At 48.6% G+C, this 24405-nt stretch overlaps 1 protein-coding gene and 1 pseudogene across 1 annotated transcript; one reads left to right on the top strand and one right to left on the bottom strand.

Annotated features, from left to right (window-relative positions):
* Nucleotides 1-635: 635 nt before the first annotated feature.
* The window catches only part of LOC132085905 (zinc finger protein 850-like), a 534273-nt pseudogene continuing 510503 nt past the window's right edge, over nt 636-24405 (bottom strand).
* LOC132085914 (olfactory receptor 14A16-like) lies at nt 6925-7881 on the top strand. The gene has a single exon (XM_059491382.1). It carries the CDS (start codon nt 6949-6951, stop codon nt 7879-7881), a length of 933 nt encoding a protein of 310 aa, XP_059347365.1. The 5' UTR covers nt 6925-6948.

Raw genomic sequence — 24405 nt, forward strand, 5'->3', positions numbered from 1 at the left:
TCCGAAAGCCCCAGCCAAGGACCCGCTCCCAAGACTGTTTTCATGGCCACCAGGGCTGGGACCAGCTGGGATGCTCGGTTTCCAGGGGCTGGGGTTCAGGAATGGGATTCCCCAATTTCCTGCTCCCGCTAAAACCATACTGCCCTCGCTGCCCTCCCGCCTCCCATGGAAAGCACAAAAGGCAAAGATCCTGGGCTGGGATAAGAACAATTTATTGGGAACAGCAACGAGATAAGGAACAAATGGAACAGAAAAACTATGGATCAGAGAAGGGATAAATAAAACTGTTTACAGGGAAAACTAAATCACAACTGCCTGGCTCTTCCCAGCAACGTATTTCCCCCACCTGGAAAGGTCACCCTTCTTCTCAGGGAGAGAGAGAGTCCCTTTCCTGCCCCTGGCAATAACCTGAGGTGAGAGTGAATGTAATGACAGGGCCATGGAAAGACCCTCATGTTCTTCAGTTCTACACCATGTCATTGACAGGGGAAGGTATTGGGGCAGTTGTCTTCCCAGTATGGATCATAGGGAACATGGATCACCCGCGCTCTTCCCAACGTTAGACCTGCATTGGGGATGAAGCTGGAGCAGTTCACAAAGCTCCTCCTGCAGCTGGGGCACTCGCAGGGCTTCCCTTAGTGGAACCTCCGTTGGTGTTTTGTTATGTTAGAGCTGCTGGTGAAGCTCTTCCCACACTGGGGACACTCGTAGGGCCTCTCCCTGGTGTGGATGCGTTGGTGGGTGATGAGATGGGAGTTTTGCTTGAAGCCATTCCTGCACTCAGGGCAGCGGAAGGGCCTCTCATCCGTGTGAATCCGCTCATGCAGGAGGAGATTGGAGCTGCTCTGAAACCTCTTCCCACAGGTGGGGCACTTGTAGGGCCTCTCCCCAGTGTAGGTGCACCGGTGCCTGTTGAGGTGGGAGTTGTTCTTGAAGCCCTTCCTACACTCAGGGCAGCGGAAAAGGCCTCTGCTCTGTGTGAATCTGCTGGTGTTGGAGGAGACTGGAGCTGGTCCAAAACCTCTTCTGACACTGGGGACACTCGTAGGGCCTCTCCCCAGTGTGGATGCGTTGGTGCCTGATGAGTTCTGACCTGTAGCTGAAGCCCTTCCCACACTCCCCACACTCGTAGGCCCATTCCCCAGTGTGGATCATCTGGTGGCGGATCAGGGTGCTGCTCTGCCTGAAGCTCTTCCCACACTCCAAGCACTTGTAGCGCTTCTCCCCATCATTAAGCTACTCATGGACCACCAGCTCTGAGCTCTGTCTGAAGCTCTGTCAACCTTCCTGGCTCAGGGAGGGTCTTTCCTCCTCAGAGCACACTGGGCTGGGTTTGCAGCCCCTCCTCCTGTGGGATCTCTGGGGATTTTCCTCCCCGTTGGATTCCTGTGCTCTGGAGTCACTCATAACGGCCTCTTCCTCCAGGTTCTTCCACAGGGAATTTTCCTCCCTGGTCTCCATCCTCATCTTCTTGTCTGAGGGAGAAAGGACAAGGAGAGGATGGGATTTGCCTCTGTGCCAGAGGGAAGGGGAAGGAGATCCCCCCAGTGCATACCCGGTAGGATGGTGTTGGCAGCAGGGTTGTCCTGCAGCCAGGGGCTGTGCTGGGCTGGGAGATGGGGCAGGAGAGAGGGGGAAAGGGGCACTGACTTCCTCCTCACCTGCCTGGGTGTCCTGGGGATTCTTCTTGTTCATCACAGCCTCCTTTTCCATCTGGCAAAGGTTTGGGGATGGGAAATCCTGTTTTGGGAGGAAAACAAGGAATGAGTACATTGCACTGGGTTTAAGGCAAACCTGGGGAGGGTCTAAACCAGAATTAAAATTTAAAAGAAAATTAAGATCAAGGCAACAATATAGAAACACTGCCTTAAACTGACAAAGTCAGGATATAACCTGACACCCTGTCGGTCAGGGTGGTGGCTTCAGTCCCATTAAATGGTGGCTGCAGTCCTGTTGGAGTGATGAACGTGATTCTGTCGAAGCAGTGATCCTGTAGAAGGGTCTGGTCTTCCTCTAGAGGTCCAGTAGTGGTTATAGAGCTCTTGTCCTCTGGGAATCCAGTAGGCAAGGTGAGCTGCTCCTGGTGTTGCAAGCCTCAGCTTATATCCAGGTAGGAATGCTTGGATCCTCCCCCTGGGTGGAGCATCCCACAATGGGATGATGGAATTTAATCAGTCCTGCAGTGACGACACTCAATGGCCCATTCACAGAAGATATCTCCCCTGGAAGGCGTTATCAGGGGTGAGTCATGGAAGAGATAAAGAACACTGACCCACCTGTTTTTAACAGTTTATGGAGATGGTGATTGAAAACATGCATTTGGTTACATCTTGCATTGCAACCTGAAACAGTGGGGTAATCCCTGCTCAGGGGCTGAACAGGACCCCCCTTACCCAACCTGGCTCAGCTGTAAAACCCCCACACACAGGGGACAATATCACACTTGCCCTGCTCCAGGAGAGGTCTCTTTCCCTTGTCACTCATCTTTTCTCTTTCTTTCCATCTCTCTACCTCACATTTACTGTTCAATAAAATCCATTTTGGATTTGGTATCGTTAGCACCTTAATTGGGGCAGAGGAATCTCTCTAACAATTTGCACAACCAGACTGTGACATTAGTGTTGCACAGTGTGTTTAGGCTCTGTTCTCTGACCCCAAGTGCCTTTGACAACAGCATGGCTCTCTCCACTGATGAGGTTGTGGTTCTTTCTGGAAGAACTCTTGGAAACTTGGACACAGTCCCTCCTTCCTCCTGGGGAGCTTTTGGAGCTTATAAAAGTTTTATTTCTTTATGGGAGAAATTATGAGGAAAATGGCTTTTATGGGTGGCCAGTGTAAAGAAAATAATTTGCTGTCTTTCCTTATAAAGTTGTTAAAATCTCTGGAGGAAACAGAGCAAATGTTACCAGTGAGACTGACAAGGTTCAGTCACCCCATGTGTGAGGAATGCGAGGTGGCTAAAAGTCCCACAAGAAGCCCAGCTTAAGTAGATAAATTTCCAAATAAGTCCTGAATTCCCAGGCTTGGGGGCTTTACCAAATGCGACAATTATTTTTCTCTTTATCCCTGTCACCTTTGTGACTGCTACACAGAGCTTTCCCTTCCTTTTAATAATCTGTATTGGGCCAAATTTCCACTTTCCTTTTATCAGAACCTGCCAGCAGCTGAGCTGGAGCTGTGCAGGAAGCAATGAATATTGGAATTGCCACATCACTGTTTGGATTGTCAGTTTATTCATGTTTGGGATTTGTTTGTGCTTTCATCACCAGTTACTTGTGGGAAGATCATATATTCTTCAAAGTGATTTTTCAGAGTCAAGTTTGATTTCTGCCAAGTTTATTTTGTCCAGTGTCCAGAGGATGCTCAATGGGTCTCCGTGTCTCTCGCACTGGAGGATGCTTGGGAGGGGTTTGGGGAGGTTTTTCCTGTCCCTTTCACCCCAGACTGTTCCCCAGGGGGTGCCCCTGTCCCTCTCATACCAGGCCATTCCCCAGGGGGTGTCCCTGCCCCTGTCCCTGTCACCCCAGGGCATTCCCCAGGGGGTCTCCATCATTTTCACCCAGGAAATGCGTGGGGGGGTCTCCCTCCCTCTCACCCCTGTGTGGAGGGGGGTGCTCCATACCCCTGCTGTGGGTAACAACCCCGTAGGCATGGTAAGGTAGGGACAAAAGGCCATACCAAACCTCTATAATTCCTCAGTTGTCTTTTAATTCAACAGGGACTGGAGGGCAGGACTGAGTTGGCCACTGTACTGACCCCTAAAATACACTGACTATGGATAGCAGCTACATAGGCACGGTAGATGGGAGTCAAAGCCATACTGGACCTCTGGGATGCCATTTTGTGCATTCCAAATAAATGTGTCTAAGGAAAACCTGAGATTTTTTTCTCCTGTTCCCACTGTCCTTGGCCACATCAACAGATGCTGGTGTGATTCATTCAAGAAAGACAGAAATTTTTTTACTTAAATTGTTCGTGCAAAATGACTTCTACAAAAAGAAAAGGAGGTTTGTTATAGATGAGTAATTCTATGGTTGACTCTCACAGTTAAGGGGTGAATATTAAATGTTAAGAGAAGTTTAGTAGATGTATAGTTATCTTTCCCCTCCCCCTTGCATTGTTATCACAGGATGGCCTCAGTAGTTGGGGCAATTGGGAGGGTCGGCTTGTTACTATGGCAGCACCTGACCTCCAATCAAGGTGTATGACAGTGATCTCTGCCACTAGACAGAGAAAAAGGAGTCGATTGACAAGACTTTGGGAGGGGCTAGAGGTGTAAAAGACAGAGCATCCATTTTGTAGATGAGCACATGGTGACTGAATTCTTTGCTTCCGGCACTGTATTGTTTTCTTTATTCAGTCTTCTGTTGTATTTGAAAAGATATGAAATCAAGAACCTTTTGTTGTATTTTGATAAGGATTTAATAAACCATTGAAAATATTGAAAGTGAAAATCATGTCTCACATGGGGTTGGGGAATCTGAGGTGTGGCTGTCCACAATGGACTCCAGTTCCAATGTATAACTCTTCTGACATGGCCAGACCTCCTTAGGAGCAGCACTACATCAATATCAGGAATGGAATGCTGCAATCACCTCTTCTCAAAAGAGAAAAGTAATAAAATACAGTCTTTAAAATAGGATTACATATTTCTTAGAAGCTCATTGAAACATTTCTCTGTAACTGTAAAAGGAAATCTTCCTGATGAACTGCTCCAGACCAGAGGGAAATCAAGGCAGAGCCATGGTTTGGCAGGACTTGCCTGATCCTAATGAGTTCTGAGGTGCATTTGAAGCTGAGCCCTTGAACCTCAGGGCCTGAGAGGAGATTGCACAAACCTTTCCAGGAGTCAAAGTCAGAGGAAAGACCCAAAGTGTCTCAAAGCATGAATGGGTCCCACTGAGGTCCCTCTCCAACACAGGCTCCTCATGGACTCCTTGCAGGAGAGAACTGGAGGCCAGGATGGCACAAAAACCTCTCAGAGATGGAGAGTGGAGAAAGAAAAATCCGAAGTACCTTAAAACCTTGAGTACCTCAAAGCATTAATGAACCCCACTGAATGTCAGTACAAAGCTCTCAAGGGACTCATTAAAATAGATAATTGGGGCCATGATTGAACAAACCTTTCACAGAGTCTGTATCCAAAGGGCAACACCAAGTACCTTAAAATAACTGAAGTACCTTGAAGCATTAATGACCCCCACTGAGTGTTGTTACTGACAAAGCCTCTCCAGGGACTTTAGTAGATAATTGGAGGCCATGAGTGCACAAACATCTCAGAGACTCCAAGGCAAAAGCCAAACCCAAAGTCCTTTGAAAAACCTGCAGTACCTGCAGGGAGCATTAAGGAGCCCCCAGGGCCATTCCTGGCCAAGGCTCCCCAGGGACTCTTGCCAGCAGATCCTTGAGGCCACTGGGATGTGGGCTAGGGGGGATGCGATGCTGAGGGCAGGACAAGGGGCTGACCGTGCCCAGCCTGACTGGGGCTGTGCCAGGAGGCCCCAGTGCTTCAGGACAAGGTGTCTCCTCCCAGCCCTTGGTGGCACGGACCCTGCTGTGCCCCAGAGCACCAAAACTTGGCTTCTCTTTGTCCCCACCTGTCATCACTGCCTCCAGTTCTCTGCTCTGCCTGGGGCCTGGGGACACTTTCTCAGTCATGTCCCTCACTGGGACCAAGTAAAAGTCTAAGAAACTTTAGAGATGGATTCTGACTTAGAGTTCTGGAGAGGTTTCTTCAGCTCCCTCTCAGGGACTGATGTTCAGGGCCTCAGCACAAAGCCCCAGAGGCTCATTAAAGTCCTGGTGCTGTGTCTGTGCTGCTGAGCTGGGCTGGGCTCCTGGCCCAGAGGCAGCTCCTGGTAACCAAGAAGAGCTTCAAAAGCACATTTCTCTTAATGAGCAGCTCTTCTGCCAGCCCAGCAGGACTGGGGCACTGCCTGCAGCCACCCCAAGCACAGCACAGAGGCACAGAGAGCTTCAATCAGTCAGGGCTGGGAAGGTGCTGAGAAGTTCCTGGGGCAGAATCACTGCCAGCCCTTGGCACAGGAACCTCTGGCTGCAGGACAATGCAGCTGCAGCTCCTGGAGCCATCTCCTCAAGCTGGAACATCCCAATGACTACAGACCCCGTGAGTACATTCTCTGATTGTCTCTTGGGCAGAGCAGCCAGGGGTGCCCAGGGCTGTTGTGCAGAGCAGGGTCCTGCAGCCCAGGGCACTGTGCTGGGGCAGGGACTCTGCTGCTGCCAGGGAATGCTCTCAGCCAGCCCTGGCAGCTGCTGCCAGCACTGGGGGACAAGATCTGGGTGGGAGGAGACAGCTGGTAAGGCTTGGAAGTGTTCTGCTTGTGTGGTGAGGATGCTGCAGTGTTCAGGGCTGCTCTTAGCATGGCATTTAACTGCAGCACATTTCCAAGTCCATTATACAGGGAGCATAGCAAGGCAGGGGCTGCATAAAAGCGAAAATCCTGCTTTTTTAATATACTGCTCTGGGTGACCTGGATGGACCCTATAGATTTTCATCTCTCAGTTCAGAATGGAATAATAAAAACATTTTGTCTCAGATCTGAATAAAGCAGGCAGTGACAGATATCTGCACAGGGCCCCTTTGAGGTAGCATCAGTGTCGCTTTTCCAGCCTCCTCATGGTTGCTCTGACATTCCTATCAGAGCCTGCAGAGCCAGAGCATCCCCTGGGCAGTGCCAGAGCTGGGAGGGGTCTTCAGGGCAGAGCTGAGTCCCCAGGGCTGGGCTGGGCTCTGGCAGCACTGGCAGGGCGCAGCCCTGGGCACAGGGAAGCAGCTGCTGGCAGGGACAGCTCCAGGCAGCAGAGCCCTGGGCAGGCAGTGGGGGGAAAGTGCCCCCAAGATGTGCTGGGATATTCAAAGTCCTCTCCAAACCCAACTATTCCATGATTACTTTTCTTACAGATCCCCATGCCAAGACAGCTCAAATGTCCAACAGCAGCTCCATAAGCCACTTCCTCCTGCTAGCATTGGCAAACATGCGGCAGCTGCAGCTCCTGCACTTCTGCCTCTTGCTGGGCATCTCCCTGGCTGCCCTCCTGGGCAACGGCCTCATCATCAGCACCGTAGCCTGCGGCCACCACCTGCACACACCCATGTTCTTCTTCCTGCTCAACCTGGCCCTCACTGACCTGGGCTCCATCTGCACCACTGTCCCCAAAGCCATGCACAATTCCCTCTGGGACACCAGGGACATCTCCTACAAAGGATGTGCTACACAGCTCTTTTTCTTTCTCTTCTTTATTGGGGCAGAGTTTTATCTCCTGACCATCATGTGCTACGACCGCTACGTGTCCATCTGCAAACCCCTGCACTACGGGACCCTCCTGGGCAGCAGAGCTTGTGCCCACATGGCAGCAGCTGCCTGGGCCAGTGCCTTTCTCTATTCGCTGCTGCACACAGCCAATACATTTTCCCTGTCCCTGTGCCATGGCAATGTCCTGGGCCAGTTCTTCTGTGAAATCCCACAGATCCTCAAGCTCTCCTGCTCAAATTCCTCACTCAGGGAACTGGGGCTAATTGCAGTTAGTGCCTGCTTGCTATTTGGTTGTTTTGTTTTCATTGTTTTCTCCTATGTGCAGATCTTCAGGGTCGTGCTGAGGATCCCCTCTGAGCAGGGACGGCACAAAGCCTTTTCCACCTGCCTCCCTCACCTGGCTGTGGTCTCCCTGTTCATCAGCACTGTCATGTTTGCTCACCTGAAGCCTCCCTCCCTCTCCTCCCCATCCCTGGATCTGGCTTTGTCAGTTCTGTACTCAGTGGTGCCTCCAGCCCTGAACCCCCTCATCTACAGCCTGAGGAACCAGGAGCTCAAGGCTGCTGTGAGGAGACTGATGACTGGGTGCTTTCAGGAACATTAAACTGCTGGTCAATTTCTGCAAATCACTTGTAATAAAACTAGTTTTTGATACTTCTTGTTGGTTTCATTTTGGAGATTTCTTTCCTTTTTTTTAGTTTTTCCATTCTGTCCACAAAGAAACATCATTGCTTGTGCCATTTCTCATTTTGTTTCTCTCCACGTTCCTTGTGGCCACAGACTGTGTCAATGGGGGACTGCACTCTTGGTGTATTTAAAGGAAGTAAAGGATGTCCCAGCAGAGTTTTCTGCAGAGATGCCCTTTTGTTGCCTTCTCTGGAGCTGCAGCAGCAATGTCTGTGTGCAGACCTGGAGGCAGATCAGTGCTGGCACATCAGCCTTGCTCCTACTGGCCACACCATTCCTGAGCCAGGCCAGGAGCCATTGGCCTTCTCGGCCACCTGGTCACACTGATGGCTCATGTCCAGCCTGCTGTTCATCAGTCCCTGCAGGTCCCTTTCTGCCTGGCTGCTGTTCAGCCACTCCATCCCCAGCCTATAGCACTGGGGCCAAATTGCAGGGCCTGGTACTTGGATTTTTTAAACCTGAAATTGCTGGATTCAGCCCCTCAATCCAGCCTGTCCAGGTCTCTCTGCAAAGCCCTTCTATGCTCCCACAGATCAGCACTCACATCCAGCTTGGTGTCATCTGCAAAGATGTCCTAGGTTCCAGGGGGCCCCTCAGTGACACAATGGCCTCTTGGTTACACAAGGCCCTGCACTGTCACACTGTTCTCCTTGGGTCCATGAGACCATGCAGAGCAACAATGGTCTCCTTGGTTCCGTGGGGCCCCAAAATGTGACAATGGACTCCTTGGTTCCATGGGGCTTCACATGTTCTTGCTTGTGCTGCAGTTTCACAGTGGCCCCTTGGTTCCATGAGGCCCCAGAGTGTCATAATGGCCCCATGGGTACATGAGGTCCCACACTGTCACCATGGTCTCTGTAGTTCCACAAGTCCCCTCAGTGTCACAATGGACTCCTTGTTTCCACGAGGCCACACAGTGTCACAACGTTCTTCCAGATCCCCTGAGGCCCCCTCGTGTCACAGTGGCCCCTTGGTGAAACATGATCCTGCACTGTCACAATGTCCCCTTAGTTCCATGAGGCCCCGCAGTGTCAGAATGGCCCCTTGGTTCCACTGGGCCCTGGAGTCTCCCAATGGTCTCCTTGGTGTTCTAGTGTCAAAATGGTGAAACCCCTTGGTTACACAAGGCCCTGCAGTGTCACAATGGCCTCTGTGGTTCCACAAGGACCCAGAGTGTCACGGTGCACTGCCTGGTTCCATTTGGCCCCAGTGGACCCCTGGTTCTGTGGGGCTGCATGGTGTCACCATGGTCCTCTTAGTTCCATGAGGCCTTGCAGTGTCACAATGGCCCCAGAGTGTCCCAATTATGACAGAATGACAGAATCAAATAGGCTGGAAAAGACCTTTGGGATCATCAAGTCCAACCAATGCCCTAATACTGCCTTGTCACACAGACCATGGCGCTAAGTGCCACTGAAGAGGGACAGGGACTCTGCCACCTCCCCCTGGCCAGCCATTCCAATTCTCACTCACCCTTTCTGTGAAGAACTCCTTCCTATTTTCCAGCCTGAACCTCCCCTGGTGCTGCTTAAGGCTGTGTCTTCTTGTCCTGCCCTCCAGCAGATCCACACTCACACCCAGCTTAGTGCCATCTGCAAGTTGTGAATGGTGGACTCGATCCCCTCACCCAGATCACCAGTGAAGATATTAAACAGGACTGGGCCCAACACAGATCCCTGGGGGACACCACCATTGCCTGGACACCAGCTGGGTGCAGCACCATCCCCACCACTCTCTGAGCCCAGCCTCCAGCCAGTTCTTAAATCTCCCAGCAAGGAAAGAACCTGCCCAAGCCATGGGCTGCAACTTTTCCAGGGAATGCTGTCAGAGACAGTGTCAAAGGCTTTGCTGAATTCCAGGCACACAACATCCACAGCCTTTCCTGCATCCACAGGTGGGTCACCTGGTCATAAAAGGAGATCAGATCACTCAGGCAGGACCTGCCACTCCTAAATCCACACTAGCTGGCTCTGACCCCTTGGCCATCCTGTGGGTGCCCTGGGATGGCACTCAGGGTGATCTGTTCCATAACCTCACTGGGCACCCAGGTCAGGCTGACAGGCCTGGAGGTCCCCAGATCCTCCTTCCAGCCCTTCTTGGGGATGGGCTCACACTGGCACCTCCAGTCCTCTGGGAGCTCCCTGCTGAGGCAGCACTGATGGTCAATGATGGAGCGCAGCCTGGGGAGCTCATCCACAGCTCCCTCATTGCCCTAGGATGGATCCTGTCTGATCCCATACACTTGTGAGCATCTGAGTGGCTCAGCTGGTCACCCACTGCTTCCTCCTGGATTCCAGGGGCTGTTCTGCTGCCTGTGCCCATCTACCAGCTCAGGAGAACACTTGTCCTGAGGGCAACCTGTCTTAATATTGAAAATTGAGACAAACAAGGTGTTAAGTAGTGTAGCCTTTTCCTTATCTTTGGTTACTATATTCTCCACTGCATTCAACAGAGAGTAGAGGTTCGCCTTATCCCATGTTTTGCTATTAGTTTATTTATAGAAACATTTCCTATTATTTTTCACAGAAGTGGCCAGGTTAAGTTCTAATTGAGCTTTCACATCTCAGCTTTTCATTCTGCATGACCTAACAACACCCTTAAACACTTCCTAAGTTGCCTGAGCTTCTATCCAATGTTGATGCTTCCCGCTTAACATTACTTTCTTGAAATGTGTCCATCCTTCCTGGGCCCCATTTGTTTTTAAGGGCTGTTTCCCTTAAAACAATCAGTACCTGATTTGGTATTCTGTCGGTTTCTCAGCTGTTTTAATGACCTGGAAAGGCCCGGGGTGGTCTTGGGCAGCCCGGGCTTCAAAGGACGAGAAGAGGCTTCAGGTTTTTTCTCGGTCTTCAGTGTTTATTAGTTATTTATCTAAAAGATTTTCTCTTGGCCCGACAGAGGTCTGCACAGCAAGCCAGCCATGAGCACACTGAGAGCCCCCGGGGAGGTCACCTATCTTTATACTCAAAACTACATATACAATATTTACCTATTTCCCCCAATACCTTTTACTCTTATTGACCAGTACACCTTTAGTAATAACCAATCCTAAATTGCCAACATCACCACAGAAGATGGAGGCCAAGAAGAAGAAGAAGAAGGACAGGACACGCCCCAATTCCTCCATCTTACTTCTTTAGACCCCCCTGTACAGAAATCTTAAACCCTGTGTTTCACACTCTAATTAACTTATCCCTTCACCATTCACCCCAGTGAAATCCTCCCATCCTCATACAGGTGTCGTCTCCCGTGTAGGATCAAAGTCCAGCCACCAGACACTTCTGACGACATTCCAGGACTCCCAAACCCCCCAAGGGTGGTCTCGGTCACTCTGCACATCAGTCCTGAGGTGCTGAGATACCACAGTATTCCCCAAATCTGCCTCCTAAACAGGCCAAAGTCTGCCTTTCCTAATTCCAGTGTAGAAGTTTTGTTACTGCCCCTCATTCTTTCACAGAATATTGAAAACTTGATTATTTCATGGTCACTCTGCCCCAGGCTGCCTCTGAGCCCCACATCTGCCACCAGCCCTTCTCTGTTTGTGAACAGCACCAGACAGAGCTTTCCTTGGCAGTGAGAGTGTTACGAAAAATTTAGTAAAACAGAAAACTCCTTAACCCCAGTGTAGCATTAAGAAGTTGCATTCTTTATTCAGCTGGATGAACAGGGGATAGCTCCTCCCAAAGCCGTGCATGCTGAGTACTGTCGCAGACATTTCTCCATAGAAATCCTTTCTTTCGGATTTCTGTGTCTTCGGGAGGCCAGAGGTTAGGGCTGAAACTTCGCGGTGCGAAGAAGTTTTTTTTTACTCTTGCTCCGGAGCATGTTTAGATGGAGCCTTCTCCTCCCCCCCTTCTCTCTCTCCGGGGGGATGGGAGTGGCCGCTCAAGCCAGCGCCGGCCCCTCAGACTCCGCCTCCTTCACACATGGGGGTGACACCGGTCTCTGAGGTTTCCTCCACGGCCCTGCCAGAGCCGTCACTCCAGGCGGTCCCACCCGCAGTTTCACCGGCCTCCCCGCCCCTGCCAGAGCCTGTGTCGGAGAAGGCAGAAGAGACAGCACTTCCGGCGATTGACCTGTTGCTAAGCAACAGCGATGCTCCGCCGCTTGTCCCGGCTCCGCTGCTGCCTGTTTGCGCTGTGACGGAGACTGCGACTGCGCCTCCGCAGCGGACCCCGGAGTCAGCGGCGGGGGACGGCGCCGGTCCCGCACCGTGCCTACCGCCGCTTTCAGGGCTGGGGGACGCGGCGGAGCCGTGATCCCGCGCGTCCCCGCCGCCTCAAGCCGAGACAGCCCCAGAGTCAGCGGCAGAAAACGGCGTTGAACCCGCGGGCCCCCACCCCGGCCCGGCGCCCCCCATGGCCAGCCCGCCAGCCCTGGGCCCGCCCCAGGAAGCGGCCCCAGAGGCTGGTCTCTCCTTCAGTGGAGCGGGGCCTGCCCGCCAGCTGACTCTTGCGGCAGTCCAGCTGCCGGCTTTCAAGCTCGGCGGTTTGGGGGCTGGTGTTTCGGTTGCTGTCCCATGGAGGCTGCCATCTCTTCCGCCCCTCTTGTGCCCTAGGGGCGAGGGGGAGGGGGCTCCCAAAAGTTCTGCCTTTGGTCCCCAGCCCGGTGGGGGTGGTGCCGTGTTGCTGTGGGAAACAAACATTCCCAGACCCGAGATGAAGATTCTCGGGGCAGCTTCTATTTCCCTGCTGCTGGCATGCCTCAGTGGTTTAGGGGAAAGGAAGTGTCTCACTACCCATGCTGCCATTGTGCTGGCAGCAGAGTTCAGGCTTATGGAAATGCACAGCCTGCCTTATGTGTTTGGCCTGGGCCGTTGGGCACAAAAAATTCCTGGGCTGGCCCCACTGCGTGGCCTCCTTGTGTTTTTGGGGACTCTGGTTTCTCCTACTGGACCTGGTCCCCCTTTGTGAGCCACTTTTTGGGTTCCTGGTCCAGCATGGGCCAGGGCCCCAGGGCCTTTCCTTCTCTGGCACTGCTCTGCTCGGTGCTGCTCTTTTGCTTTCAATCAAAAAAAAAAAAAAAAAAAAAAAAAAAAAAAAAAAAAAAAAGATTGAAAACAGCGGGCAGCAGCTCTGAAGCCCTGAAGCATTGAAGGGCCAGAAAGGACATTCCTAAATTGTTCAAATTGTTTTAAATTGTTTTAAATTGTTTAAAATTGTGTTATGCTGATTTCAGGACAAAAAGGACTCTCAGATGTCCAAAAGAAACAACTTCAGCTGATGAACTGTTCCTGAAACTCAGCTGCATGGACTCAAATTCTCTTTACATTGTATTTTGCATTTTTCTTATATTGTAGGATTGTTTTAGTGATTTTTGAGTATTCTATATTTTATAGGTGAAGGAATTTCCTGTTCATTCCACATCAGCATTTTTCTTTTATTTTTATACAATTTAGAAAGGTGAGATGTCGCAGACATTTCTCGACAGAAATCCTTTCTTTCGGATTTCTGTGTCTTCGGGAGGCCAGAGGCCTCCGAAGACAAGGTAAACAACTATTATCAGCTGCTGGGGAATGCAACAGGGGCACCTATTTTGATTGGTTATTGGTTCATGTTTTATGTTTATAATTAAGGGCCAATCACCAGTGCAAGCCAGGGGACTGAGTCCTTGGCCACAGCTTTGTTGTGGATTCTTTTCTATCTATGTCTATCTAGCCTAGCTGCTCTGCAAAACCTCTCTCCGTATTCTTTCTAGTATAACTATAATGTATTATATCTTATATTAATAAATTCAGCCTTCTGATTCAAGAAACAAGATTCACTGTCTCTCTCTCACCAGCTGCGCCCACTCAGGCGCAGTAATAGAGTAAAGGAGGGTTTCTCTTTATTTTCTGTATTTTGCATACATATTCATTGATTGTCCTGTGACAATCGTTTCCTGAATATCATTAACATATTTCCCCTCCCCTTCACCCATGTCCTGGGGGCTCTCTGGTGGTCCCTGGTGGTCGTGGACCCCAATGTTCCCATGGGCCTGGCTGAGCTGGAAGGACACTGAGGCTGCTGAACTTCTAGTTCCCCTTCTAACACAATGAGCGTTGTGTAGTTTCCATAGGCCTGGGTTTTTGAGAACAAGCTCCAGGTGTCAGCTCAGCTGGTGGAAACAATTTATCATCTGGTAACAAGAGGTCACAGAGTGGGTTGTGACATCACAGAGTGGATTATGTGAGGTCATTGAGAGCTATGACATCATACACTGCCTCTGTGACATAACAGAGCCAGCTGTGACATCACAGGGCAGAGGTCTGACATCACAGTGCAGACTACGGCATCACAGACTCTGGTGTGACATCAGAGACCAGCTGTGTGACATTGGAGAATGGTCTGTGACATCCCAGAGCAGGCTGTGACATCCCAGAGGGGCTGTGTGACATCCCAGCAGGGCTGTGTCAGGTCACTGGCTTGGTCACTCTGCCCCAGCTCCCCCTCACAGTTTCTCCAACCAACTCCAATGCTGTCCATGCCCAGCAGGGTCCCTGTCCCCCGGGATCCCCCTGGCCCACCTGGAGCCACAGCCTCCACCAAAGGATGTTCCACAGGATCCACCCCAGAGCCTGACAGGGGACAAGGGGCCAGGGCTGTGTGATCAGAACCTCAGGGACTGGGATTATCCAGGTCACTGTGGCCTGATCTGGGTTCCCCAGGGCAGGAAAGATGTCTGGCAGCTGGAGCAGGGTCTGGGAAGGGCCTCCAAGGTGGGGCTGGAGCCCTTGGGCTGTGAGCAGAGGCTGAGGGAGCAGCGCTGGTCCAGCCTGGAGCAGGGAAGGCTGAGGGGCTCCTCATGCCAGCCTGGCAGTGCCAGCCAGGAGGGGATGGAGAACACAGAGCCAGGCTCTTCACCGGGGGCTGGGGGGAGACAAAAGCCAATGGGTGGAAGGGGAAAGAGGGGAGATCAGCCAGGGCATGAGGAAATGAAATGAGTCAGGCTGCTTTCAGCATTTCCTCAACACCAAGAGCAGCCTGACCTCCCTTCTCCATCCACCACTGATAGATTTGCAAATCAGGAATTGTTTGTGCTGTTCTGTCCTCAGTCCAGGCCAAGAGTCCTGATACAAGAACTCAATTGTGTTTATATCTATCACAGAACCACACTAGTCAAAAATTAATTTTAGTATGCAAATCAGTTGTGAACAGTGGACTCATCAGACATGCTGGGACATTGCACATAGCTCAGAGAAGAGTTTGGAATTGTGTGATTGTTATTTTAATGGTGTAATTTTTATTAAGTTATATCCTGTTCAACTGTGGTCTGTTGGCTAGGTCCAGTGTGGGCTGGAGGGAGCTCAGATTTGCACAAGGCTGCTCTGAGTGCCAGCCTTGGATGGGGAAAATGGTGGGGTTGGGGTAGGGACAGAGTCTGATTGATTGTCAGCCATGAAAGGCCCTGATTTTCATACCCAGTCAAACTGCATGAGGAGGTACTTGGATTCAGTGTCAACTGGAAATTGCACATATCAATTTATGAACAGGGAAAAAAACTGAACAGGACCTAAAAACTGTTTCCTCACTGTCTTTTTAAATAGAACATATTCAGTTGAATGCACTTCTGAAATCTCTCTTATTAACCACACAAGATTTGGAAACTGAAATCAAATTATCCCCAGAGATTTGGCTTGTTAGGGTGTTCTGAATGTTAATGAGCCCTGGGACACTGAATTCCTGCACTGAAGAGCTGAAGGCTGAATAAGCCTCTGGAGCAGGAAAATTCAGCAGCAGCCTCCAAGGTGCTGAGGATGTCAGCAGCCCCCACTGAGGCCATCCCTGTCCAGAGACCATGGGGGAATGGACAGGCAAGGAGAGCGTCCCTGGGGCTGGGGTAGCACAACTCAGAGGCAGCAGCAGCTCCAGCTGGGCAATGGAGTGTGGAATGGGGCTGGGAAAGCCCTGCCTGGGCTGTGCCAAGCAGGACACACAAGCCCTGACTTCCATCCAGTAGAAAACTCTGTCAAGGAGATATTTTGTGGAGAGATTTATTAATAATTGGTTAGCTGAGAAAGGCCACGCTGAAATAATGCCGCTGGTTAAGCTGAAAGAGGAAAGCCAGCAGTCAGCAAGCTAAAAGGAAAGGTCAGCAGTGACCTTGCTGCAATATGAGGAATGGGAGTAGAGATATTCCTGAATATATCCTGAGAATATGTGAAAAGTATCAAAAGTAGAACCATAGGAATGTAGAAGTAGGCGTAGATGCTGATATGTAAGCTGACCAATCCTGAGCTCAACTTTTGCAATATGTATGAAGCTTATTATTAACTGTATTTAACCCGCCGTACTGATCAATAAAATTGGGCCTATGATGATCAACGGATGTCTGGGTCTCCTTCCTTCGACAAATGGTGGAGAATGCGGGCATAACCGAATCTCTACCCTTTTTCTCGGATTAAAAGAAAAAGGGATTACGCCACGGTCGGGAAGTTGGGTTTGGGTCCCGGCAGCAGGGACGGTGCCGGAATTTGAAGCACCCTTAAGGTTCACAACGGTGGACTTAAGCCAATACGTGCCGCCGGAGCCTGGAGAGCTGCAACAGCGCTGATTAATAGGTATGGATAGGCAAGCGGCATATGATTTATTTACCGCCTATTTAGAGCGGCGTGGGATAAAGGGGATAGATTTAAAAAAGGAGTTACCAGGGTTATTAGCCTATGGCCATGCTAAGGGTATTTTTTCTAACCCTCATACAGTTCATGAGCTAGCAGAGTGGAAGAAGTTTGGGGAAATATTGTGGGATACAGTGTTGGACGATGATAAGTCAGCAAAGAAATTCGGGAAGTTATGGCGGGTGGTGTATAACACGTTACTGCAGCAGGTCTCTGAGAGAAAGGCAGCAGAAAGGGCAACAGAAGCTCATAGGAGGAATATAGGGTATGGTCGTGAGGATGATCCCCTGGCACCTTCTGTAACTAAGATACTTATGCCTAAGGGTCCCCAGGAAAGTAATGTGGAAGATTTTCCTATAGGCGCAGTGGAACCGTCTGCACCTTTCCTGTCTGAGGGGGAGGGCGAGTCGGATGGTGGGGGTAATAGCAAACCAGCTTTGCCTCCGCTACCGGCTTCGGGCGGGTCGGATGGTGGGGGTGTGAGCAAGCCAGCTTTGCCTCCGCTACCGGCTTCGGGCGGGTCGGACGGTGGGAGTGGGAGCAAGCCAGCTTCGCCTCCGCCGTCAGCCTTGCCTCCGCCGCTTCCCCTCAATGAGCCGGCTCCGATTACAGCTTCGGCGGGGGGGCTGCATACCCCGCGCGAGCCGGCTCCAGCGGGGGGGCTGATTGCCCCCCGCGGGCCGTCTCAGCTTGAGCCGGCTCCGGTTTCACTGTCAGCTCCAGCGGGGGGGCTGCTTCCCCTGCTTCCCCCGCGCGAGCCAGCCTCTGCTTCACTGCCTTCCCCGTGCAAAAACTCGGTGCCTGCACCGAAGCGCCAGCAGCATAGCACCCTTAAAGAGCCAGATCCCATCCCAGGGGCACACCGTGATCCATGGGGGGAGATGGCTAAACAGAGGAGGGAAGCTTGGGCTGCTTTGGCGAAAGAAGTAATGCAAATGGGGGATGGTGAGGCGGTGGAAATAGCTTCTAGTCTTGCATGCCCAGTTACATACACACCACACTATGATGCACAGGGGAACCTTACGCATAATATAGCAGAATATACTCCCTTAGATTGGAAGCTGTTAACTCAGCTACGTTCTACGGTTAGTCAGTTTGGAGTAAAAAGTGAACCTGTTAAGCAAATGCTAGATTATCTTTTTAATACTCAGGTTTTATGTCCTAATGATTTAAGAGGAATAGTTCGGTTGATATTTACTCAGCATCAGCAGTTACTATTTAACGCCCATTGGCAAGCGTTGGTGAATGAATCGGTGTCTGTACAACGAGCCCAGGGAGACCCACTACAGGGGGTGACAGTAAAGGAGCTGATGGGCTTAGAGGCATTTTTACGTACAGAGGCACAGATGATATCGGGAGAAGATAAACTTAGGGAGTCTATGTGGTTAGTGAGTGCTGCAATTGACATGGTTAAAGAGCCAGGAGGGTTACCGGTTTATATGGGCATTAAACAAGGTAGAGAAGAATCATTTGGAAATTTTATCGATAGAGCAGCTACTGCTATAGATCGGGCTGGTGTTGCAGGGCCCTATTGAAGTAGTGTGCCTTGCAAAATAGCAATCCAGCAACCCAAAGAGTGCTAGCTACTTTAGGGGCAAATTGGGCTATTGAGGAAGCATTAGAGTGAATGGCATTAATGCCAACAGCTTCACAGGCATTTATAGTAGAAGCCTTAAAGGAATTAGGATTAGGGTTGCAAAAGCATAGTCTACTCAAAATCAGGTGTTAGCTGCTCTTGCTCCTCTCCGAAGCGGCTCACTGGTGGTCACGTAAGGAGGCTCGAGACCATTCATCAAGTGTTACCGATGCGGCAATGAGGGACAGACACAAGTTGCCACCATGTCATCGGAGACACCAGCTGCTGCCGTAACATCGCTGCTACCTCCTGCCTGCAACCCGCAACAACAGGGAGCCTCGGCTTGGACTTATCAGCAGCAGTAGACGTCACACTAATGACGAATCGGCCTGAGAGGATACCCACTGGAGTAAAGGGCCCTCTTATATTAAATGGACAAACATGTAGAGCATTATTGCTGGGACGTTCTTCTACAACTATGTTGGGATTATTTGTTTTGCCTGGTGTTATCGATGCAGACTTTACTGGGGAAATACAAATCATGGCTTACACCCTTTATCCTCCGATTAAAATTACAAAAGGACAACGCATTGCACAATTGGTACCACTGTCACAAATGACATCAGGAATACAATCATTTACTGGACAAACACGGGATGAAAAAGGTTTTGGCTCTACTGGTGTTACACTTTTAACTGTGGATTTACAAAATAGACCAAAGCAAAAGGTTGGAATTACTTATGGGCATCAAAGCATTACCCTTTATGGATTATTGGATACAGGAGCAGATACTAGCATCATTTCTCCAGAAGCATGGCCACAACACTGGCCTCTATTTCCCTCATCAAACATGCTCACAGGAGTGGGAGGATTTACACTGGCAAGCAGGTCGCCGCCTTTGTCTGTGTGTATTGAGAATCAACAAATATCTGCTGTGTTTTCAATTGTTCAACTGCCTCCTACAGTTTCTTGTTTAATTGGAAGGGACATTTTAACACAATTGGGAGTGGTGTTAACTAATCAACACCCTTTGGGGTAATTGCCATTGCTTGGACTTTCCCCATTCCACTCACCTGGAAAACAGATACACCGGTGGTGGTTAAGCAATGGCCATTAAAAGGGGAGAGTCTTATGCATGCCCATGAATGGTACAGGAACAATATACAAAAGGGCACCTACGACTATCTACAAGCCCTTGGAATACACCTATTTTTGTAATCAAAAAGAAATCAGGGAAATATCGTTTGATACACGATTTGAGGGCTGTGAATGACCAAATGGAACCAATGGGAGCTTTACAGCCTGGTCTTCCAAATCCAGCTATGATTCCAGAACACTGGCCACTTTTAATTATTGACCTAAAGGATTGTTTTTTCACTATTGGCCTACATCCTGATGACATGAAGAGATTTGCTTTCACTTTACCAGCAATAAATCGTGGAGAACCGGATAAAAGATTTGAATGGATGTCTCTTCCGCAGGGCATGCGCAACTCTCCCACTTTATGTCAGCTTTATGTTGATGCTGCTTTACAGCCACTACGTCGCAAATGGCCAGCAACTATAATATATCATTACATGGACGATATTTTGTTTGCACAGCAACAGCCATTCTCCTCTTTACAGATTGAAACCATTAAAAATACTCTTGCTGCATATTCACTTGTTATTGCTACAGAGAAAATTCAGGCTACAAAGCCCTGGAAATATTTGGGATGGACTCTGATGGATCAAATAGTAATACCACAAAAATTGGAATTACAATTGGACATTAAAACTTTACATGATGCACAGAAGTTGCTGGGAGACTTACAGTGGCTGAAGCCTATTGTGGGAATACCAAATCATTTACTAGAAGCCCTACGGCCTTTGTTGAGAGGCGTGGACCCTACTACTCCTGTACACCTGACAAAGGAGCATCATCTTGCTTTGCAGCAAATTAGTAACTGTGTACAGAAAGGGTATGTGTCTCGTCGACAACTCGACCACCCCATTGACCTTACTATCTGGAATAGCCCTTGCCACTTGCTTGGTGCTCTCTCTCAGTTGCAAAAGAAAACGGGGGAGATACGGGTGTTGGAATGGTTATCACCACCACTACAGCATAAGAAAACAATATCTTCAAAAATTGAACAATTGGCTGCATTAATCAAAAAGGGGCGTCTCAGAATTCTTGAAGTGGATGGTAGAGAACCTGCTACTATTAGATTGCCTATGGAAAAAGAAACCTTGGACTGGTACTTGATTAATTCAAAGAATTTACAAGAAGCATTATTGATGTCACCTGTTAAAGTAGAGACTAGTAAATTAGTGCCTAGAGTTTTGCAATGGATGACAGAATGGAACTGGATTACTCGACCTTTGAGAGAAGAACGCCCCATAGAAGGAGCTATTACAGCTTTTACAGATGCAGGAAAGAAATCAAGGCGTGCTGCTGTTACCTGGCAAGAAAAGGGACAATGGAAGCATCAACTCCTCACAGCAGACCCTGCAGATAGCTTACAAACTTTGGAATTGTTAGCAGTAGTATGGGCGGTATCCAACTTACAGGAGCCTTTAAATGTGGTCACAGACTCTATGTATGTTGCAGGAGTAGCCAAACGAATAGAGGAAGCAGCAATTAAGGAAGTGAATAATAAACGATTGTATGAGTTACTGATACAGTTAAGGAAGGCTTTACGAGAAAGAAATGCAGCATATTCTGTGATTCATATTAGGAGTCATAAATGGTCTGAAGGTTTAGGAGAAGGGAATGAACGTGCAGATAAATTGGTTACCCTACCCATTGATAATTCTTGTCCTATTGACAAGCACACATTGGCCAGAGAAGCACATAGTAGATATCATCAAAATGCAAGAGGTTTAGCAAAACACTTTGAGCTGAGTTTGTCAGAAGCCAAGGCCATTGTCAGAGCATGTCCAACATGTAGTTATCATAATGGTGGGATAGGTCTAGGCATCGGGGTAAATCCTCGAGGTTTAGAAATAAATGAGAAATGGCAAATGGATGTTACACACATAGCCAGATTTGGTAAAGTCAAGCATGTGCACGTCACCATAGATACATATAGTCATTACATATGGGCTACGGCTCAGGCAGGAGAGAAAGCTACACATGTTATCAGACACCTGTTAAGTTGTTTCGCTGTTATGGGAGTTCCAAAGAGTATTAAAACCGATAATGGTCCAGCTTATGTAAGTGCTAGGGTTCGGAAATTTTTGAATCAGTGGTCTGTTAAGCACGTGACAGGTATTCCACACTCTCCTACTGGACAGGCAATAGTGGAAAGAGCAAACGGTACCCTTAAGCAATATATTGAAAAACATCAAGATTTGGCAGATCCACAGGCATGTTTGTCTAAGGTTTTGTATGTGATTAACCATTTATGCATTTTTGGGGAAGATGATACCCCCCCTGCAATGAAACATCATCCGAGGTCAGGTCAGGAAAATACTAAGGAAACAGAGGTCTGGGTTAAGTATAAGAACCTGAGTACAGGATTATGGGAAAAACCTGCAATAGTATTATATTGGGGTCGGGGGTATCTTTGTGTTTCCTCACCTACAGGGCCTTTGTGGGTGCCTGCTAAGTGGACTAAACCTGTTTTTGATGCAGCCTCTGGTGGATCGCCTCACGGAGGAGGACAGGGAGCGACTGGGGAAGAAACTGTTTCTAGTCCTACAACCACTACTGTTACAATTGAAGGGGTACTCGGAAGCGGTGGACAGAACACTGACACGTCACTATCGGACAGCCCAGGAGCTGATTGGTTTTATTGACTCATTATCAACTTTTCATTTAATGAATCCAGCGAAACTACATTGTCTTGACTGTTACAATCCACATTGTGCTGCCTGGATAGCTCTACGTTGTGGGGGTTGTGAAAGAACTTTTTGGATAGAACAATCACTATTGTGGGATTTGTGGTGTCACACTTGTGAACAAGAGCACACGTGGGGTAAAAGTTGGCAAGATGAATTAAGGAGACAAACAGGGCAAAATGCATATATAGCTTTAAATCTTTATGAGTCTCCTGAACAGAAAATTCTTGCTTATTATCGATGGGAACTACAATGTATTGTAAATAGAATTAAGGTTCAAAGTAAATCACGTATAGTTTCTATAAGGTGTAGGAAATTAGTGCCTTTAGCACAGCATTCAATTGTAGGACCCTTCAAAGGGGATCCTGATAGAGCATTAGATTGCTGCATTGACAAATTGCAAAAATTGAGTTTGCAAGTGGCAGGACCAGTGAAATCAGGAGCAGCAAGATTAAAGACAGATAAGAAAAAGAAGGCAAAAGGGGAAGGGTCTCATTTGAATAAGGGTATCAGTGATTGCTAATTAATTTTCTATGATTAGAACACTTCTACAGTTGTGGGACCCTCGGGAAGATATAGTTGTTGAGGAGGATAACGAACAAGAACTACGATTACGAAATAAGATACGTCTTGTGTTAAAGAGAGACCTTGAGCTGTTAGCCTCATACAGCAAAAAGGCAGAAGAGGCTTTGCGATCACCACCATTGAATTGGTTGCTTTGGATTGAAGAACCACAATTTCATACTGGTCCTTACTTATATTCACTTCCTTGTTACGTTTGCAAAAGGGATAATGATAAATGCTATGCATGGGTAGCTTTGCATTGTGCAGATTGTAATCAGGTTTATTGGTATTCACAGAGGTCAGTAGATTATTTATGGTGTAAACCTTGTTCTGGAAAGTGGATTCGAAATTATTTCTGGGTTAGAGCTCTTGAACAAAGTACTGGCCTGCCAGGACGGACAGGATTACAGCTTTTTGAGAGTGCAGAACAAGTGATTATAGCATATCTTAGGTGGAAGTTGCAGGAAAACCTTAGAGTATTTGAAATTACTAAAGCCTCACGCATCATAGCAGCTCGCTGTAAAGCTGATTTGCCTTCAAACTTATCTCATGCTATACCTGTGAGCAAGGATGCTGATTTAGAATTAGATCAGTATATTCAAAAATTAACTCAGCCTTACAATAGACAATCTAGCAAACCAGGGAAAAGACAGCGAAGAAAGGAAAAACAACGCAAGCAGAAGGAAGAAAGGGAGAAGCAAAGCAAGCAGAAAGAAAAATGAGGTTTGTTCTTGTTATACTGCTCAATGCTGTAGCAAGTGAAGCAGTAGGAATAACACACTTTAGTCAACCAAGGGAAAATTTATGGGTGACACTTGCTAATCAAACTAACCAATCATCACTTTGTCTTAGTCTTGGAGGAGTCACTAACCCATTTCGAACATGCCTGGTGGGACTTCCGGTGTGGTCTCCTGGAGAATTTTGCAGTTTGATAAACAACCAAACCTTATGTATGTCTAACATGTCAAACATCACATTGCCAGTGCAACAAGGGTATACTGCAGGTCAGAGTGATGGCTATCGTCAATGCTTACTAATCCAATCACTTAACACCTCTTTGCATTCTCCTCCTGAGGAACTGGATCTTTTTGGAAGTACAAATGCCAGCATATCTAACACTACAGCTGGTGGATGGTTTAGCTTCAGACTTTTGGGTGCTCAGAATTTAAACCAACCTAAAGAAACATGGGCCACCCTAGATTCATCCCTGAATGTGAGTGAATTCTCTCCACAGCATTACAATCAATGTAACGGCACAAATATCACAGCACCAATGAAATTACCCACAGGAATATTTTTGATTTGTGGAGACAGGGCGTGGAATGGCATACCAGCTAAACCACAGGGTGGACCCTGTTTTTTGGGAAAATTGTCACTGTTTCACCCTAATGTGTCCTTGCTAATGCAGCTGAGTCAAAATTCAAACAGGAAAAAACGTAGCATACATGACTTAGACTGCAGCAAGATAGGAGATCCACGGTTTTGGGGCACATTCAAACAGGTGGTGGTTTCAACTATCTTGCCAGGAGGATCTGCCAATAAAGCCATGAATTTAGCAAAACAATTAGGATGCTGGGCAAGGGATGAGCTGAACAAGACATCACAAATTCTAAACATGTTAACTCCAGATGTGCAAAGTGTTAACCATGCTGTTTTGCAGAATAGAGCTGCTGTAGATTTTTTGCTCTTAGCACAAGGGCATGGATGTGAAGAGTTCGAGGGAATGTGTTGCATGAATCTGTCTGATCATTCGGTGTCCATTCACACTAAGATAAAAGAATTGCAACAGGGACTTCACAAACTTAAGGAAGAAGACGGTTTAGGAATTGACGAATGGCTTAAAGGCTTAGGACTTGGACCGTGGCTGAGGAACCTTGTGATCTA

This window comes from Ammospiza nelsoni, chromosome 33, assembly GCF_027579445.1.
Source record: "Ammospiza nelsoni isolate bAmmNel1 chromosome 33, bAmmNel1.pri, whole genome shotgun sequence".
Lineage (NCBI taxonomy): Eukaryota > Metazoa > Chordata > Aves > Passeriformes > Passerellidae > Ammospiza > Ammospiza nelsoni.